Source organism: Oratosquilla oratoria, chromosome 18, assembly GCF_046742065.1.
Source record: "Oratosquilla oratoria isolate Oo_2021 chromosome 18, ASM4674206v1, whole genome shotgun sequence".
NCBI classification, from domain to species: domain Eukaryota; kingdom Metazoa; phylum Arthropoda; class Malacostraca; order Stomatopoda; family Squillidae; genus Oratosquilla; species Oratosquilla oratoria.
This window is the reverse complement of record NC_134794.1, coordinates 23463106-23484613: the sequence shown is the minus strand read 5'-3', so window position 1 is coordinate 23484613 and position 21508 is coordinate 23463106. Positions and strand designations below refer to the sequence as shown.

The window sequence follows — 21508 nt, the reverse complement described above, 5'->3', positions numbered from 1 at the left end:
TTCGTCAATCCATTCATGGACGTCATCTATAGTGGTGCTTGTTTCCCCTCCATGACGAAGCTGCTGATGTATGTCCTCTGCTTGAAAACCTTCAAAATCTGGCTCACTATTAGTCCCTGTCAGAAGCTTGTTCCAGCTGTTGGCTATGGTGGAGACATTCATACTGTCCCAATTGTAGGCAAAGTTGAACACTGCTGACCTGATTGTGTGGGCCTTGCAGTTTGCAATTGTTCTTTGTCCTCGCTGATCTTTCTCTGTCTCCTCCACAGCTAGCACCTCTTCCAGGTAACGGTGAATATATCTTCTCTTAACTGCTGAAAGGACACCTTGGTCCATGGGCTGAATGACTGAAGTCGTGTTTGATGGAAGGTACATCACTCAAATGCTGCCATCACCACTCACCAAGGTCTCTTCACTAGGGCGAGCTGGAGCATTATCTAGCAGTAGCACCACTTTCACTTCATGTGGGGCAATGTTCAACACCTCTGTCTGAAATTTTTGCACAGCAGGCACAAAATGCTTAGCAAACCACTCAGAAAAAATTGTGCTGGTAAACCATGCCTTTTGGGAATGAAAATATAGCACAGGCAGAGAATTCATTACAGGCCACAGAGCTCTGGGTTGGTGGGCTTTACCCACAACAACCAGGGAGAGGCAGTGGATTCCCGTTGCATTCACACCCATCAGTAAATTGATCCTCTCCTTGCTCATCTTTTTTCCCTTCTCTGACTCCTCCCCTTTCCTCACTTGACTGTTTTTGGGCATTGAGCGCAAAAAAAAAAAAAAACAGTCTCATCTGCATTGTAAATCTGTGACTGATTTAATCCTTCATTCACAATTATTTTCTTTAGCTTCTTGCAAAAAGGTTCCACCTCCATGTCAGTACTGCCAGACTCCCCCCTGACAACTCTATTGAATATCCCTTGTTCCAGCTTCTTCAGCAGCTCCAGCTTCGTTTGCACTGACAAATGCTTGTGTGAGGCCTTGGGAGGCATGTTGGTACAGACGCACACACGGAGACCTGAAAATTTGCAGACAATGGACAAGGTACGCTATGTGAACATCAAGCGGACTGCACAGACCACAACAACAATGGCGGCGGCAGGTGTTACCACTCGCTCCGCCATCTACCGGTCAACATTTGCACTGTGGCACCACATTCAAAGCGACTCTACTGGACAAATTTTCATTTTGCTGAATTTGTCCAGTACTATTTGACCATTAGTACTGGACACCAATTGGACAAATTTTCATTTTATGGACTTTGTCCAGTACTATTTGACCATTACTGCTGGACACCTATCAGACAAATTTTCATTTTACGGACTTTGTCGAGTATTTGACTGTTACTACCAGACACCTATCAAACAAGTTTTCATGTTACGGACTTCGTCCGGAATTTCACTGTTACTACTGGACACACTTTTTTGTCTGCAAATTCAAGGTCCACTAAATCGAGGGTTGAGTGTACATACATATACCAAAGGCTATTTTCCCCCTTACACAGGGGGGGTAGCCAAAAAGAAAAAGGCATAGAAACCACTCCCACCCATTCCATCCCCTACATATTCCACTCCCATCTACCCTCCTCCCTCCCTCTCATCTTGGCACCTACTGGATGATGGGTCATTCCAGCATCCTGTCCACTGCCCTGGGTCAGAAGTAGTGTCACAAGACACAGCACATCCACAGCAAGGCCGCTTCATTAATTCGGCGACCCCCCCCCCCCCCCTCTCTCTGTCTCCTCATGCAGAAAAGAAGAAGAAGGGGAGAAATCCCCTCGGGCTGCGTCAAATTATTTCTCATACATACTTCCTCACCCCCCATCCCCCACCCACTCCCCCCTCATGCATCACAGCATCATTCATACACAACCCTTCTCCATTCACCCCTATCTTCTGTCCTCTCCCATCCTTCCTCAACAGACATTCCTCTCTTTTGTAATGCCCCTTTTACCCCATCCATCCATCTCATCCTAGGATGCCCCCTCATATTCGCTCCTTCCACCTCTGCCTTCCACACCTCTTTTACTAATCTTTCTTCACTCATTCTTTCCATGTGTCCAAACCATCCTAATACTCTTCTGTCAACCCTATCTCCCAACTCCCTTTCCACCCCTGTTCTTCTCCTCACCTCATTTTTCATTCTATGTAGCCTAGTAACCCCTATCATACTTCTCAGATATTTCATCTCAAACACATTCAAACTCCTCTCTTCCTCTCTTATGTTCCATGTTTCTGCCCCATACAGTGCTGTCAGCACAATCACTCCTTCATATAACCTCCTTTTAGCATCCATTCCCAGATATCTATTTTCTTGGAGTAATCTTCTCTCTGATACAATGAGGAAGAAAAGGTCTTCGGCAATTTTGAGCGATCAGCTACACAGATCGTCAGAACGTCAGTGGCTATTCAATTTAACAAGAAGATATCTATTTCTCATTACACTTTTTAATCCACCAAGGCATTTACTCGCTTCTCTCAATCTACATTCTACCTCCACCCCCCACTCCTCCCTTTCCTGCCACATTCGCACCCAAGTATCTAAAGCTATCCACTTCCTCCAGTCTCTCTCTTAATACTCACTTCAGCCTGCTGTCACTCTCTCCCCTTGTACATCTCATCACCTTACTTTTGCCCACATTTATCTTCAGCTTCCTTCTTTCACACACCTTCTCAAACTCTGTCACTAACTTCATCAATCCTTCCTCTGATCCTGCCACAAGAGCAGTGTCGTCAGCAAACAACAGCTGGCTTATTTCCCACTTTTCTCCATTTTCTTTAGCCATCTCCAACCCCTACCCACTACCCTTGCATTCACCTCTCGCACCACCCCGTCCATGTATAGATTGAACAGCCAGGGCGACATAACACATCCCTGACGAAGTCCCACCTTTACCTCAAACCTTCACTCTCTCCATTTCTAATCATAACACAAGCTCTACTATTCTCATAAAAACTCTTAACTGCTCTAAACAGCTTTCCTCCTTTGCAAGGATTGTTGCAGGCACAGCAGTGAAACAGGTTGTACGGTTCATGGGTTTATTAATCGGTAGGTTATGCATACAGAGGGGGCACGTCAAGTACCCAAGAGGTCTACAAAGCAACTGCCCGTGGGCGAAGGTGCTAGGTGCTGTAAGAACACATACATAAAGGATCTTTGTTGTATCTGTGAAGGGGGCCTTGTGATGGAGAGCGTCTGGGGTCGGGCACGCAGCACTCCATCCGTGCTCTAGTTCGTATTAGTCCTATGCCCAATACACTATACCCCCCCCCCCACACACACACACACTGCGCTCGCAGAGGCGACGCGGGGGGTCCGCGCGGGGAAGAGGCGCGACGGTGGCGGCGGCGCCGGGGGGCGGGGCCAACGGAGGGAGGTGTCGCCTATTGCGCCACCAGATTCTTTCACTCAGAAGGCGAATTTCGTAGTCCCTGGACCTGCCGTGGCCCATGACCACGCCGACCTTGTCCCACCAGTGGGACGTTCGGTCCTGAATCCGCACGTGCTGGCCAACGCCCAGGGCGGGGAGGAGCCGGGTGGGGTGGTCATCGCACAGCAGGGGTTCTCGCTGCTAGCAAGGCTCGCAGGCCTCCACCGTGCTCTTGATGTTGGAGTCAATGCCGGGCCAAAAGACTGTTTGTTGAGCCCGGCGCTTGGTGACTTCCGCGCCACGGTGGCTGTCGTGGAGGCGAGCTAGCGTACGCTTCCGTAGAACGGCGGGGACCACGATACGCTGGCCGTAGAGCACCAGATCCCCGTCGGCAAAGAGGACGTCGCGGAGCTTCCAGTACGGGAGGACGGAGCTGGGTAGGGCGAGGCGGTTGGACGGGAACCCGGAGGACACGCAGGTAAGCAGGTGACCGTAGGCGGGGTCCGCCCGTGCCGCGGCCCGGAGTTCCTGGAGTGTCCTGTCAGCGTCGGGCGACGGGCCGTCCTCGCGGGCGCCGGTGCTGCCAGCGACAATGCTCCTGACATGCGCGGCGTCCTTGTCGCAGTCGGTCTCGTCCTCCGGCGTGGGGCGGGAGGCCGGGGCTCGTGAGATGGCGTCGGGTGTGCAGAGCTGTTTCCCTGCGCACAATTTCGCCGTGAAGACGAAGGGCGAGAGCCTTTCCTTAAGCCGCTGTAGGCGGGGGTTCTCGACGGCGTCGAGGGTGTATGAGTTGAGGATGGGGATGAATGGACGATGGTCCGTCAGCAACGTGAATTGGGGCACTCCAAACAGGTACAATTTGCATTTGGACGCTGCCCACGTGACCACAAGCATCTCCAATTCAATCACGGCGTAGCGGGTTTCAGCGTCCGTCAGGAACCGCGAGCCACACTGGACGAGACGCAGGTGCCCCTGGCCGTGGTCCTGGAGGAGAGCGTACCTGATGCCGTAAAGGCGCGACCCATTCGTCTGCAGTACCCTTCAGGGAGGAGTCGAAGGGCACCAGCACGGGCGGTGACGACAGAGCTCGCTTGACGTCGGCGAAAGCCTTGTCGTGATGAAGGTGAATGAGCGCTTGGGACTCAACAGAGGCCGTAGGGGTTGAGCCGCCGCCGTTATGGCCGGAGTGAAGTCCGCCAGTTGGTTCACCAAGCCCATGAATGAGCGTAGGTCGGTCAGGTTGGCGGGCGTGGGAAAGTCCCGTATGGCCCTGACCTTGTCCTCGTCGGCGGAGAGTCGGTAGCCTCAGAAGGTGACGCTGGGGGCGGCGACTGTGAATTTCTCCTTGTTAAGAGTGATGCCGTGGTCGCGGCACCTGTTAAGCATGTGGTGGGTCCTCCGAAAGTGGGAGGGGAGGCCGTCGTCGAACAGAAGGATATCATCCACCACCTTGACACAGTTGGCCACGCCTTGCAGAGCCGCGTCTTCCCGGAGGTAGTAGGCGTCGCCGGTGGCTGCGAAGCCCATCGGTCCCCGGCAGTGCTTGTACCGCCCATACGGGGTGATGAACGTAGTCAGGTGCTGGTCCTCTTCTGCGAGGTCTATCTGCCAGTAACCGTGGAGGGCGTCCGCCGTCGTAAAGAACCTCGCGGGGGGGGGGGGTGACGCTGCGGACAAACGGCGTGGGTGAAGGGTGAGTGGGGCGCGTTACCGTAGAGTTGAGTTTCGTCAGGTCGACCGTGATGCGTACGCCCTTATTATTGGCCACGAGAACCATCGGGTGGCACCATTCCGAAGGTTCTTCGCCGACAGGTGTGATGATACTTTGCTGCACCATTGAGTCAAGTTCCTCCTTCACTTGGTCCCGGAACGCAAATGGTATCGGCCTGGGCGTGTGGATGGCGGAGGGCCTCGACTCGCGCGTCCCGGAGGTGGGATTGCAGCCGGTCGAGCACTTCGTCGGCGGAGAGTGGGGTATCGTGCGGGATGTCCAGCGAATTCCGCAAAACCGCCTGTACGCCGAGAGACAAGCACGATCTGAGTTGTATAAGCTGTATGTCTTGCGGCATCCTATTGACGCCGGCCATAGAGGCGTAGTCGGCCCAGCCGCGGCGCCACGACTGGAATTTGGTGTCGGCCTGCAACGGTGACGGGTGTAGGACCGTCAGGTTGCCCGGCGGCGGGGGAGTGGGCGGCGCTCCGGCGACAAGAGAGGCCGGGATGAGCAAAGCCGGCGGAGGGCTCGATGGAGGGGGCGGCGTGCGGGCGACAAAAGTTAGGAGTTGTTGAAGGGCTTTCGCCATTGCGTCCATTTTCGCGCGGTCTTCCCTCCGTTCCTCTCGGACCACCGCTATGCTCGCCTCTAGGCGTTGCACGGCGTCGTTACCGCCATCCCGCGGAAGCGTCACATTTTGCGTGAGCGCGGGTGGGGCGTGTAATTCGACGTCGCTGTCTTGAGACGTGGGTGAATCGCTCCTTTGTGCCATGGACCGGGCTTTGGGGTGCGGTCTTCGCGAGTCAGCTGGGGTGTGTGACGTAAGCGCGTTCACTATGTGGGATGCGGCCGCGTCGGGGGCGCTCTACCAAAGCGCTGTATCCTAGGGGTTGGAATGAAGATCTCTTTGTTCGATCCTCTAGGGGCCCGCCGAAGCGCGTAGCTCGATAGGGCTCCACTGCTGAACTGCACTGCACGATACTGCACGGTTCGACGTGCACACTATTGCAGGATTCCTGCAACACCTCGTTCACATAAGCACCACTTGTCCCCCTTTCCCTTGTAAAGCGGAACTATACAGGCACTCGTCCAGTCCTCCGGCACTCTACCCTCGCTTAAACAAACATTAAATAACCTCACCAGCCAGTCCACCATAACTGTACCTCCTTTCTTCAGACATTCTGCATGGCATCCATCCAACCTAGGTGCCTTACCTGCTCTCATCATCTTAACAGCTGCTTTCACTTCATCTTTCCCTATTTCTCCTCCATTTTCCTCACTCATCACTCATTTTCTTAGCGTTTCCCACTGCAACTACCTTTCCCTCCCTATCCTCCTTCGCATTTAGCAACTCCCTAAAATACTCTGCCCACCTTCTTCTCACTGCCTTCTCGTCCATTATCATCTCCCCATCTGCACCTTTTACTTTTTTGTCTCTACTTAATTCACCTCCTCTTCCTCTTTTAATTTCTTTCTAAACATAATTTCATTACTTTCAAAATTTTCTGTCATACTCTTACCCCATTTCACATCTGCTCTCCTCTTTGCTTCCTTTATCTTATGCTTAACTTCCCTTCTCTTTATTTTGTACCTATCATAAGATTCCCTCGTCCTAATTTGTAGCCAATCTATGAAAGCCTGCTTCTCTTCTACACCCTTCTTTTCTTCCTCATCCCACCATTAACCAACCTTCCTTCTATTTCCTCCTGCCCTCCTTGTTCCACACACCATCTTTGCACACCTTATGACTCCCTCCTTGAACCATCCCCATTCCTCCTCCACTCCTAGTTCTACTCTATCCTGCACTACCTCCTACTCCTCTCTCTACTTCTTATACTCCTTCTCCTTTTCTTTCTCATTTAAGCAATTCACTCTAAGTACCTCCCTACCTTCTGCCCTTTTCCTCTTTCTCCACCAATTCTCCACTCTCATTTTACCTTCCACCAGAAAATGATCTGATATTCCCCCACTCTCTCCCCTTAGAACATGTACATCCTTAACTCTTTCTACCATACTCCTGGTCACCACTATATAGTCCATTAACGCTCTATCTGCCGCCCTTCCATCCACCACCCTCTCCCATGTGTACTTATGCTTGACTTTCTTCCTAAACACTGTACAGGTATTTGCTATCATCAACTCTCTTTCAAGACACATCACCATCAATTCTCCACTATGATTTTTACCTGGAACTCCATACTTCCCAATCACTACGTCTGTTGGTTTCTTTCCTACCCTAGCATAAAGGTCTCCCAATACAACTACATTGACATTTCTCCCTAATCCTTCTATGCACTCTTTTAAATCTACCCAAAAAGCCTCCCTTTCCTCTACGCTCTATTCACTACCAGGCCCGTACATACTTATGAAAACCCACATCTCCCTTCCCAGCTTCACCTTCATCCACATCAACCTTGAAGAAACCTCCTCCCACTCTATTACATGCTTACCTATCTCTTCACTTACTAGTATAGCCACCCTTTATCTCCCTCGTCCCCTCTTCACTCCTGAGTACCTCCCAGCTACACTCCCAAACTCACACTCACTCCTCCCTTTCATTTTAGTTTCACTCAAAGCCAGCACATCCATCTTTCTTCTCAGTGCATGTTGAGAAATAAAGGATTGTGGTACTCCCCAAGGCAGTCGTAGCTCCTCTTGGGGATCGGTGCCACCTGCATAGAGCCAGTGGCCAGGGCTGGTTCCCGCCGTTTGGCCCCCAACTCTTGGGGTTGGGGGGGTGGTCCCACGACGTAGACGCTGCGGCTCCAGGACCTAATACGATACATCCATCTCTTTCAAACAACACATCACAAACATAAAAAACAAATGCATACCTAGACTTAACGCACTTAACCACTTCACTCTGGGCCAAAATCTCGCGGGCAGCATTAGCTGCCAGATGTACGATGTTGCGTCATAATACTCGCATTATAAAAAAATAGTCACCGCTGTATCGTTCATTCTCTCTTTCACCTGTGAATTTTGATAACCATAGAAAATGTGATGAAGCCAGTTTATAGAGTATGGCTGTCACGCAGGGACAACTGCAATAAATATAATCAAGACACCGATATGGCAGCCTCGCGTACCCACTTGCTCATCATGCCGCCTACATTGGCGTCACCGTATGGAAGGTGTTAAGTCAATCACTGGAACAACATTTGGACAAAACAAAGAAACTAATACAACAATATACAAACGATGCATACGCTTAGTGATGAATTATGCGAGTCCTGCATGGGCTCCTAATCGCAGTGAGACACACCACAACACCCTTCAAATCATACAAAACAAAGCCCTAAAAACAATTACAGGCTGCACAAATACAACACCTACAGACCATTTACACCATGAAACAAAAGTCCTCAAAGTCAAGGACCACCTCAACATGAGAGGTACACAAACACTTGCCGCAGCCACCACAAACACATCACACCCACTACACTACATAGCAGAACACCCACACACACCAAGAAACATTAAAACAACACCCAAAGACCTGTATCACACACAGATACTCTTCTCTTCCTCCACAACCACCAAATGCCAGCCTCCGGAAACATATTCATAATCATATCACTTACCGCTCCATTAACACACTGAAAGACAACACACTGCTGCATACCAGACCCCCTGATATCCACCCTTCTGAATCCTCTCTCCCATGAAAGGACAGAGTCCACATGGCCAGACTGCGGTGCGGCCACCACCCAGCACTTCTAAGCTACCAGAAGAGGCTGGATGACTGCATTGTGAACAGCTGCCCAGGATGTAACACTTCCCCCCATACCATACAACACATAATGGAAGACTGCATTATACACAATCATGTACGCAAACAACACAACATACACTCTATGAAGGATTTGTGGGAAAACCCAGTTTCGGCTGTGGCATTCCTTGGGGAGATGTGATTGCTCGGACAGACAGTCTAGGGAACGACAACAACAACAACAACAAATCTTTCTTCTCACAAACATACTGCCTATCTCTTCTGTTTTACTCTCATCTGTACCACATCCATGCACATTAAAAGACCCAAACCTTAGGGTACTGGTTGGAAAACTCCCAGACCCTCTTATGCCTTTACTTTTTTTTTTTTTTTTTTTAGGAATGTCCCCTTTTGGGGCCACAGGTAGCAGGACTCCTAATCCCATCCCCTGCCCCATTTTTTGTTGCCTTTTACGACTCGAGTGGAAAGACTTGGTGGTAGCGTTCTTTCCCCCACCACAGGGTAGGTGAAAAAAGGAAATGAATATTCAAAGAAATGGTACAGGACAGTAACAAGGGGTTGGGGGACAGCATAACGGAGGGACAGTCGTAGTATAAAAGTGTCATCATTTCTCTATGCACAGAGTTTTCCTCTACTAACTCACTCCGCTGGATCTTGAACCTTGTGTAGATTCTGGTCCGCCAACAGCAATCCTTTCCATGCCCTTCGGTCCTGTGCTGCTTCCATCCAGGTTGCTTTATTTATTCCTCTTCATCCACACCATCCATCCATCTCATTCCAGGTCTCCCTCTGGGTCTTCTTCTAGGCATTTTACCCATCATAACTCATTTTGGAATTCTATGGTCCTCCATATGCACCACATGCCCAGCCCATTTCAGTTTTGTTCTACTTATAAGATCTGTTATTTTCTCTTGTTTAGTTATCTCTCTCAGATCATTATTGTGTCACCCTTTCCACCTTTGTTTCATTTTCATCAAAAACTAGTCCAGTAATTCGCCTCAATATTGTATTCTAAAACACCAGTAGTCTTTGTTCCATTTGTTTTGTTAAGCTCCATGTCTCACTGGCATATAAAATTATAGGTCGTAGGATTGTATTGTAGATTCTTAATTTTGTATTTTTTTGATATACTTTTCTTTTTTAATATTGGTAAAAGGCTAAAATAACATCTGTTTGCTGAAGCGATTCTTATATTTATTTCTGTCTTCATCTTGTTTCTGTTTGTTACTGCTGCACCTACATATCTGAAACTCTCTACCACCTCTATTCTCTTGTCTTCGAAAAACACATCCTCTACATTCCTCTCCTCTCTGCTCATACACATTAGTTTGGTTTTATCGAAATTTATTTGCAGCCCAACTCTATCACAGATAAAATGATGTGTGGCTCTGGTCCTTAGGGGCACCCCATATAGACCATAAAGTATCAACTGCATGCTACTTTGCCACAATAACATACAGCCAATACCCCAGACGGGGAAAATAAAATAAATAAATAAGATAATAAAAATAAATAAATAGAATAAAATAACATTCTCTTCAGAGTCAGTCAACACTTGTGCTTCTCCATAACATTTCATTCATCATCCTAATCTACCTGGACAGAGTGAGGGGAAGGGATTAACCCGTAAAATCTGACGACCCCTCAAATCAATTTGTCTCTGATGACGAATTTATGACGAAAAATTGAGTCTTACCAAATTGAATAAAATTATGCTTAACTTCTTTGGAATACTCAGGCATATTGGCCAAGACACATAGAAAACATATACCCACTCTAGGATGGCCATGAGAAAGGTCGGAAGTTGTAGATCTGGTGCGAGAATCAGTAGCGGCAATTTTTACTACCAGACTCGGGCGGCATGCTACGGCGGGCTCAGATGATCCTGCACAATGGTTGGTATCAGTGCAGTTTGGTTTCAAGCACCTTTTGCACCAGATAGATAGAGCAAGTTCTGGGGCACCATAAACATGCAGGAATGACGTGGTGGAGGAGGGGGTGGTGTTGTGGTTGGTGGAATACAGGAGGAGGAGTAGGGAAGAGGCGAGCCAGATGTACGATAACTTGCAGGGGGCAGCAGGTGGTTGTTTTACGTTTCACACAGGCACATACTTCCATTTTCCTTTGATTTTTACTCCACCCTTACATCTATCAGTGTCACTGCCTGGTTGTGGTTGTGATTGTGGTTGAAGTTGTGGCTGTGAAGCATCACTAGCCCTGCGTGGCCTATGAGTGTCACAATCACTTTCCTCTGTTTTTGGTTCTCAATCGTATGGATCACTGACACTCACATACAAAAGCTTCCTCTTAGTTCCTTGAGGCATATTTACACTAATATCACACTGATTGAGGTAGATAATCCCGATAAATAAGATGCAAAAAGCACTCCCGAGTCACCACGTTATCAACGCTCTACCGCGTGTATGAAAGCACTAACTGGCATCGTAGCATTCTCTGGGCAGTGTTGACAAGTCAGACAAACTTCCCTAAAAGTATGAAAACGCTACCAAATCTAATGCGATTTCTGTAAGGGGTTGAATATCGTGCCGCCCGGGCGGCATATCGGTTCTCCCCAGTGCTGCCTCCCGGGCGGCATATCGGAGTTAACGGGTTAATAGCTTAGCATGTTTTTTTTCATTCTTGTTTTGCACTCTTTCATTTTCATGTATAATACGGGAATAACTGATAATCCACTAGGATGGCTGTCAGATTTGGCCTTTCAGACCAAAGACAGAACTCCTTAATCTTCCTTCTTGAAGTCCTCTGTTCCCAAAGCCTGTTTGAGTTCTTCCTGAATCTTGCTATGCTCTTCCATGAGGCAATCATATTCTCTGCTCACTGCCTCTCCTTGCTTTATAGCTGCATCTCTCTCTGCCTCCAGACGCTGCCTCACTTCTTTGAGTTCTTTGATTTCATTGGAGCCATTGGCTTGCTTCTCCTGGTCCTCATCTCAATTTGTTGAGATCAATAAAGGTGGCCTTTAAATACCTGGATAAGGAAATAATCAAGAAAATATTACAAACACTGATAAGGTCAAAAATGGAATATGCAGCACTGATATGGTCACCCAGTTCAAAAAAGAATATAAAAGAATTAGAAAGAATACAAAGAGCAATGACAAAGTTGGTCCCAACACTTGCAAACCTGACATATGAACAAAGACTGGTTGAACTGGAATTGCCAACCCTAGAACAAAGAAGAGAATGAGGGGACCTACTAACCATCTACAGAATTATGAAAGGAAAAGAATGCCTTGATAGAGAGGACATATTAAAGCGGAACAGAAGAAAAACAAGAGGACATGCAATGAAACATAAAAATTATAACTACAGAAGAGGCCTGAAAAAGAACAGCTTCCCACGCAGAGTGATAGATATATGGAACAAATTGGATGAAGAAATAGTGTGTGCAAACACAATACAAGAATTTAAGAACAAACTTGATCTTGCGAGATACAAAAACAGGTCACCATGAGCATAGCTCCCCTTCCCGTAAAATACAACTAGGTAAATACATACACTTACATACATTCATTATTATGAATAATATGTCACCTGAAAACATATAAACAAGATTTTTGGAGAAACTTATAATTTAATAAGAACAATCAAAGTGGCATTTACATACCTGGATGAAGAAATGGTGAAGAAAATACTAATCACTTTGATAAGACCAAGATTGGAATATGCAGCAACGATGTGGTCACCAAGTACAAAAAAATGTATAACAAAACTTGAAAGAATACAAAGAGCAATTACAAAATTGGCACCAACACTCTCAAAACTATCATATGAAGAGAGACTAGCAAAACTTGAACTACAGACATTAGAGCAAAGAAGAGAGGAGATTTGATAACTATTTATAGAATCATGAAAGGCATAGAAACTATTGATAGAGAGGATCTAATAAAATGGGATGATAGAAATACAAGAGGACATGGAAAGAAAATCAATAAAGACAGTTATAGAAGAGATCTGAAAAAGAACAGCTTTCCCCACAGAGTAATAGACATTTGGAACAAGTTAGATGAGAAAGTGGTGTGTGCAAAAACAATACATGAATTTAAAAACAGTTTAGATAAAATGAGATATGAAGACGGGACACCACGAGCATAGCTCCCCTTCCCGTAAAGTACAACTAGGTAAATACACACACACACATTGGTCGAAGTGACAAAGAAATTTGGAACTCCAGGAAAACTTCAAGTTTCATCGATCTCAACAGTGAGGGAGTACCTTTGTTGTATTAATATGGAAAGGGAAAGCTTGTGGTGTAGTGGGAAGGTGAAGAAAAAGGTGAAAGAGAGAGATTACTGAGGAAAATGGAAGGAAATGAGGAAGGGGAACACACAGACGAGGAAGAACAAGGAAGTGTCAAGTGCAGAAATATAGATAATAGCAGATCAATGGAAAGAGAAGATAACTGCTTTTATGGATTTAATGAGGGAGGAGGTGACAACCTCCCCCGACTAGTAAATCTAGAGGAGAAACAAAAAAATGAATGAAGCATGGGAGGTTAGGTTTAACCAATTAACACTAGTTACCCAAAGAGTTGATAAACTGGAAGAACTAAAGAAGGAGAATCAAAACCTAACAAAATAAATAGAAGAATTAAAAAGACAGTTAAGAGAAGTAAAGGATGAGAATGAGAAATTAAAGAGGAATAATAAAGAGAATAAAGAGTCCATAGCAAAAGAGGTAAGTGGTTGGAAAAAAGTACAAGAGAACAATAAAATTGAATTTAGAGATATAATGAAACAGCAGATGAAAGAACAAACTAAGGACACAGTTATTAAAGCAGTGAGGGAGAAGGAGAATATAGTAAGAGACTTAGCAGATAAAAATAAATGTATAATTATATTAGGGATGGAAGAGATGTATAATCCAAATAGGACTACAAGAATAAAGGAGGAAAAGGAAAAAGGAAATAACATATTAGAAGTAGTTCAAGAAGATGAACCAGAAACAGGGAAACAAATAAAAGAAATATATAGAGTAGCGAAATACAATACAGATAAGACCAGACCAATTAAGGTTAAATTCAGGTCACAAATGACAGCAGAGAATATCTTAGCAAAAACAAGGAAAGTAGCATACAGTGATCAATATAAACAGGTATGGATAAAAAGAGAAATGAATAAAGAGGAAAGAGAGGATGAGAAAACAAAAAGACTAGAAGCTAAGGAAAAAAACTAGAAAAGAACAGAGTCAGACAAAGAGAAATTTTATTGGAGAGTAGTGAATATGAAAGTGAGGAAATGGTTTATTGCAGAGAAAAACAGAAGGGAAACAGAAAACACGATGGAAATAGCAGAAAATGAAGTGTCTTACACAAATATAGATGGCTTAATAACAGGCTTGAACGAACTGATCTGAAGGAAAAAGAACTGGACATAATGAGAATAGTAGAGACAAAATTGAAAGGCCCACTACCACCCAACATGGTGCATATAATTATTGAACTAGAAACAAGGGGGTGGAGTTATGTTCCTGACTTAGAAGGATATAAATGTGAGGAATGTCACATATGGAAAGAATAGAGTAGAGATGATTGTGATGGAAGTGGAGGACAAGGATGGGAAGAGCAGGAAGTTTGTAGTAAATAATGTGCTTCCTAAAACGGCTTCTTGGGAAGAGAAAAAATGCAAAATTATATTAGAAGACACAAAGATAACACTAAATAAGATAATGGAAAATGGAGGAAGAATAATTATAATGGGTGACTTTAATTGTAAAGAAATCTGCTGGGAAGAGATGACAGTGAAGGGTGGAGATGACCTATGGGGAAATGTACTACTTGATATGATTATAGAACATACAATGACGCAATGGATAGAATACTAGGTATAGAAATGAAGAACTACGTGACTAGACCTAATAATCACAACAGAACCCGAAATAGTGGACAAGATTGAATATAAGACATCAATAAGTAAAAGTGACCACATATTGGTTGAACTGGAACTAAATGAGGAAAAATACATGAAAAAAAAATATATAGAAAGGGAAGATTGATGTATGAAAAAACAAATTTTGATAAAATAAGAGAATTCTTTCAAAAAGCTGACTGGGAAAGAATACACTGGGAGGAAACAACAGTAGAAGAGAAAAAAAAAAAAGAATATGTAAAGTGTTGGTACAGCAAAAGATGTAGGGAGTTAAAAGACAAAAGGGATAAAGCTTAGATAAAATGGAAAAAATACAAAAGACCTGACAATTGGAAAATATATACTAGTTATAGAAATGAATATGTACATGTGTGGAGAGAAAAAAAGAGAATACAAAAAAGATGTCATAGAAAAATGTAAAGATCAACCAAAACTGTTTTACAGATTTGTAAACAACAAACTGAAAAACAAACAAGAATTAGAGAAACTACGACAAGGAGGAGTTGAATACACAAAGGAAATAGAAATGGCAGAAATTATGAACAAGCATTTTAAATCGGTGTTTACAAGGGAGAACATACAACCTAGAGATATTGAGTGGGAGGAGAAAGTCCCCCCCTATGAAAGAAATAGAAATATCAAGGAATGAAATAATGAATCACTTGAGTAATCCCGATGTCAGAAAATCGCATGGACCAGATGAAATAGCAAACTGGATTTTAAGAGAATGCAGCAATGAACTAACAGACAAAATACATAATCTAATAAACAGTTCATTGAAAGAAGGAAAAGTTCCAGAAGATTGGAAAAGAGCAAATATAGTACCAATATATAAAGGGGGAACAAGGAAGACCCTACTAACTATAGGCCGGTCTCTCTAACAAGTACGATAGCAAAAATTTGTGAAAGAATTATCAAAATTAGATGGGTAAGGCATTTGGAAAAAGCAGTGTACTAAATTCAAGGCAATTTGGATTTAGACAAGGACGATCATGCGTCACCAATTTAATATGTTTCTATTCAAGGCTAATAGATGTAATACAGGAAAGAGATGGGCTAATTGTGCATTTCTAGACCTGAAAAAAGCTTTTGATAAGGTGCCACATAAGAAGTTGCTTAAGAAATTAGAAACTGCAGGAGGAATACAGGGCAAACTGCTGAAATAGATGGAAGACTTCTTGCATGAAAGAAAAATGAGAGTGGTGATAAGAGACAAAAACTCTAATTAGGATGAAGTGATTAGTGGAGTTCCACAAGGAACAGTTCTGGCCCCAATAATGTTTGCTATATATATTAATGATATGGATAAAGGAATTGAAAGTTATATGAGCTTCTTTGCGGATTATGCAAAATTGTTGAAAAAAGTAAACACCTATGAAGATTGTGAGTCGCTACAGAGTGATCTCAGTAAAGTATGGGAATGGAGTAGGAAGTGGGAGATGGAATTCAATATTAAGAAGTGTAGTATAATGGAATTTGGAAGAAGCAAAAAAAGAATAGTGGGATCATATAAATTGTGAGAAAAAGAAATTTAAAGAATAGAAAATGAGAAGGACCTGGGAGTCATTATTATGAATATGTCCCCTGAGAATCATATAAACAAAATTTTTTGAGAAACTTGTAATTTGATAAGAACAATCAAAGTGGCATTTACATACCTGGATGAAGAAATGGTGAAGAAAATACTAGTCACTTTGATAAGACCAAGATTGGAGTATGCAGCGATGACGTGGTCACCAAGTACAAAAAAATGTATAACAAAACTTGAAAGAATACAAAGAGCAATTACAAAATTGGCACCAACACTCAGAACTATCATATGAAGAGGTACTAGCAAAACTTGAGGTACAGACTTAGAGCAAAGAAGAGAGAGGAGACTTGATAACTATAGAATCATGAAAGGCTTAGAAACTATTGATAGTAGAAATACAAGAAGACACGGAAAGAAAATCAAGAAAGACAGTTATAGAAGACACCTGAAAAAGAACAGCTTTCCCCACAGGGTAATAGACGTTTGGAACAAATTAGATGAGAAAGTGGTGTGTGCAAAAACAATACACGAAATTAAAAACAGTCTAGATAAAACAAGATATGAAGACGGGAAACCACGAGCATAGCTCCCCTTCCTGTAAAATACAACTAGGTAAATACACACACACACACATATAAAATACATGAGTTGCAGGTAATTGATATAATACAGGACACTGGGTATTGTACATCCATTCAAAAGGGAAGTGAGCTATAGATGCCACGTAGGGCATCAGGTATTATGAAAACCCACCAAAGCGGGGGTAATGGACAAGAATTCGTCTAGTACATTTTGTGATAGATGATGACAAATGGCATCTAACAGTAGTCCCTGGGGTAGTAGATGTCTTTCCGTATAGTACAATTAGATAAACTAGGTAAATACAATCTTCTCTTAGTATCTATTCCCAAATATCAATTTCTCATTATACTTTTTAATCCCCCAAGGCACTTACTTGCTTCTCTCAAACTACAATCCACCTCCACTTCCACTCCTCCCTTTCCTGCCACATGCGACCCCCAAGGACCTAAAGCTATCCACTTCCTCCAGTCTCTCTCCTCTAAGACCCGCTTCCATATTGCTGCCATTCCCTCCCCTTATACATCTCATCACCTTACTTTTACCCAAATTTACCTTCAGCTTTCTCCTATCACATACCTTCCCAAACTCCGTCACTAACTCCCTTAATCCCCCTCTGATCCTGCCACAAGCACAGTGTCATCACCAAACAACTGGCTTACCTCTCACTTTTCTCCATTTTCTTTAACCAGCTCCAGTCCCCTGCCCATTACCCTAGCATTTACCTCCCACACCACCCCATCCATGTACATATTGAACAGCCATGGCAACATGACATCCCTGGTGCAGTCCCGCCTTTACCGTGAACCACTTGCTCTCTCCATTTCTAATTCTAATACAGCACAGATAGACAGATACATTTTACACAAAACAATTTCTGATTCTCACCATTTTTCCTCTAAACTGTGAATAATGCATTCACATGTACTTGAAAGTCTTTTATCTTAACAGATGCCATTTCACCACACAGTTTCCGAATCTTGGTCAGAATGTGCATGGCGAAGAAAGTGCACAATTTACCAACACACTCGGTGAGACCATCACTGTCCAGGTGTGTGAAACAAAGGAATTAACTGCACAGCTCCTTGCAAAGGTTTGTGATCTCCTCTTAATAGTTATATTCTTCAGGTTTGTTTATGAATGTTTTGATTAAACAAATATGTTAATACATTTATCCTTTATTCTTTTATATATTTAATGTAGCATGATCTAATCAGGTAGCACAATTATACTGTAACTTAAGTATTAGATTTATATATACAGAAAACCCTCAATATTCATGGGGATTAGGGAATAATCCCCCCTATAATGTAAAATATGCATGATAATTGCACATGTACATAGATGCCCATTGATGTATGTATTTGCATACCAAGGGCCTCTTCCTCTGTGTAAGAGAGGTAGCCAGGCAAGGCATGCACCCACTACCACCCATTTTGAACGTATGTACAGAAAGATGACTACCTCATTCAAGAGACATACTACACAAGATTGGATGCTGCTGCTAATGAGTCAAAACATATTCTTGTGTTGTTCCACAATGTTATGTGCAATTAGTTTATATTTTATCTTGGGTTCCTGACATCAACACATATATTGCTGATGTCTTGGGATAAACTCTTGATTTCCTGTTGGCTAATTTTGCCCAACCTCTTCTTAAATGTTTAATTCTCCTCATGTATAGATGACCCTTTCTTAAAATCTTGAATAGTGTTTGAACACACTGTTTCTTTGTCTAATTTGTTCCAAGTATCTATCACTATATGGGAAGCTTTTTTGAGTTTCTTTTTGTGTCCTCTTGTTTTCCCATGTCCCATTTCAATAAATCATTCTTATCTAAGATTTCCATTCCTTTCATAATTCTATAGATAGTAGGTCTCCTCTTTCCCTTCTTTGTTCCAGAGTTGGTAATTCTAATTTGGACAGTCTTTGTTCATATGTAATTTTGGAAAGAGTTGGTGCCAGTTGTTGCCCTTTGTATTCTTTCTAACTTTTTTATATTCTTTTTGGCACTGGGTGTCCATTGTGTTACTGTGTATTTGAGTTTTGGTCTTATTAGCGTAGCTATTTTTTTTATTTTTTTTTTTTTTTTTTTTTTTTTTTTTTTCTTTTTTTTTCCCATCCAAATAGACAAATGCCACTTTTATTGACCTCAATAAGTTGTAAGTTTCTCTGACTATTTTATCAATATGCTTGTCCGATGTCATGTCTTTGCTGATCATCACTCCAAGGTCTTTTTCCAAGTTTACTTTTTTTATTTCTTCACCAATTTTATAATCAATATTCTGTTTTTACTTTTTCCAAATTCCCACTTTTGAGTCCATTTCCAGATCTTGTCCAAGTCTTGTTGTAATGAGTCGAAATCCTCCTCCGTTTGTACTTTCTTTAGTATTTTTGCGTCATCTGCAAAGAAATTCATATAACACTCTACTCCTTCATGTCATTTATGTATATGGCAAACATGATCAGGGCCAGTACTGATCCCTGCGGGACACCACTTATCATTTCTTCCCAATTTGAGAATTTACTTCTTTACTACTCTCATTTTCCTTCCAGTCAAGAAGTCTTTCATCCATTCCAATAATTTTCCTCTGATGCCACCTATTGGCTCTATTTTCCTTATTAGTTTCTTGTGTGGTATCTTATCAAATGCCTTTTGTAGGTCCAGAAAGTCACAGTCTGCCCAACCATCTCTCTCTTGTATTATATCTATTAATCTTGAGTAGAAGCAGATCAAATTTTTTGTACATCATCTTCCTTGTCTGAATCCAAATTGATTGGATTCAGTATAGTTTTTTCTTCCAAATGTTTAACCCATCTATTTTTGATTACCTTTTCACAAATTTTTGCTACTGTGCTTGTCAGGGAGACCAGTCTGTAATTTGATGGATCTTCCTTGTTTCCTCCCTTATAAATCGGTACAATGTTTGCATTGTTCCACTCCTGTGGTACTTTTCCTTCTTGAAGTGAGAATTTTATTATATTGTATATTTTATCTGTTAATTCCTCCATGCATTCTTTCAGTATCCAATTTGCAATTCTGTCTGGACAATGTGATTTTCTGACATCAAGGGTTTTTATTTGGTTGCTGATTTCCTTCTGTGTTACAATTATTTCTTTCGTTGAGGGGGATATCTCTCTCTATTTCCTCATAGTTAGGTGAGTTTTCTATTGTGAATACTGATTTGAAGTGGTTCATAATTTCAGCCATTTCCAGTTCTTCTGTTTATTCGTATTTACCTTGGTGCAGCTTTTCTATTTCTTGTTTATTCATGAGTTTGCCATTTACATACCTGTAAAATAGTTTGGGTTCTTCCTTGCATTTTTTTTTTTTTTTTTTTTTTTTTTCGTAGTTTCTCTTCATCTTCGCGTATTTTTACACAATCATTTCCTAGTTTAATGTCCATTAGCCATTTGCTTGTTTTGTCTTTTTTCCATTTCTTCCAAGTTTTATCTCTTTTATCCTTAGCCTTACTACATTTTTTTGTTGTATCAGCCTTTTATGTATGTTTCCTTTTTTTTTTTTGTTGTGGTACGTATTTATTTACTCCCTCATTATAAATTTCTTTTAGTATATTCCATTTCTCTTCCATCCCTGTTTCTTCATTCAGGAATTTTTCCCAGTTCACGTTGCAAAAGAATTTTTTGAGTTTCTCAAAATTTGTTTTGTACATTAGTCTTCCTATTCTATGTTTATCATTTCTGCTTTGATCCATTTGCTTTTTCAACTGAAATTCTATTAGTATATGGTCACTCCTTCCTATCAGAGTTTTGTAATCAATTTTGTCGACAATTTCAGGCTCTGTCATAAGTATTAAATCCAGCCTTGATGGTTCTTCACTACCTCTGTATCTGGTATTTTCCCTTATCCACTGAGTCATTGTGTATTCAATGGTCATGTTGAACGGGACGTTGCCCCAGAGTTCCTCTCTCCCTTCACTGTCATTTGCTCCCAACATATTTCTTTTGAATTAAAGTCACCCATAATTACTGTGTTTCCTCTATCCTTCAGTATATTAGTTAATTCATATTTTGTATCTTCTAATATCTTGGGTAGGGGTGAGTGGAGAATGGCTGTGTATAAATGGTATTGTAATGAATGGAAGGGGTGGTTTGGGGATGTGGGGGGAGGTGTTAGGGAGTGGTTATGTGTAAATGATAATTCAACACAGCCCAAAGAGATCCCCATCCTTAATGTTTCTACATGAGGGTGACAGAGAGATGGGGTCGCCAATCAAATGAAGTGGGCTATCAATGGATGTGCTGTGTCATGCTGCATTGCTTCTGAGGGCAATGTGCAAGATGCAGGGATCAACCATCATCTTTTGAGGAGCCAAGATGAGAGGGAGGGAGAGGTTGTGAATGGGAGTGGAATTATGCCTTTTGACTTTGGCTACCTCTCTGGTAAGGGGAAAGTGGTCTTGGTATATGTATGTATTAATGACCCTGTCCATGAGTTGCTCTGATGGGAGAAGCATTAAATGAGTGTTAACATTTATAAAGTAGGTATGTGCTTTGACTTGGCCATTCACCTGATAAGGGGAAAGGGCCATTGGTATATTTGTGTGTAATGGTTTTATCAGCTTTCCCCCTCGTATAGTCAAAACCTCTGATGAGTGTATCTTGTAGCACCATTAGTGTATTGTGATTAGCTTTTGGCATTTGTAATCTTTTGACTCATACATGTTTAC

At 42.8% G+C, this 21508-nt stretch overlaps 1 protein-coding gene across 9 annotated transcripts in view; it reads left to right on the top strand.

Moving 5' to 3' along the window:
* The window catches only part of Ipp (inositol polyphosphate 1-phosphatase), a 58163-nt gene that overhangs the window by 21617 nt on the left and 15038 nt on the right, over positions 1 to 21508 (top strand). For all 9 annotated transcript variants that reach the window (XR_012967292.1, XM_076201705.1, XM_076201706.1 and 6 more), the window contains exon 3: positions 17788 to 17910. Coding sequence is in view for 8 of the 9 variants with exons in the window: in XM_076201705.1 (XP_076057820.1) it covers positions 17788 to 17910 (123 nt within the window). In the remaining variant the exon portion in view is untranslated. The remainder of the gene's footprint in view (positions 1 to 17787; positions 17911 to 21508) is intronic.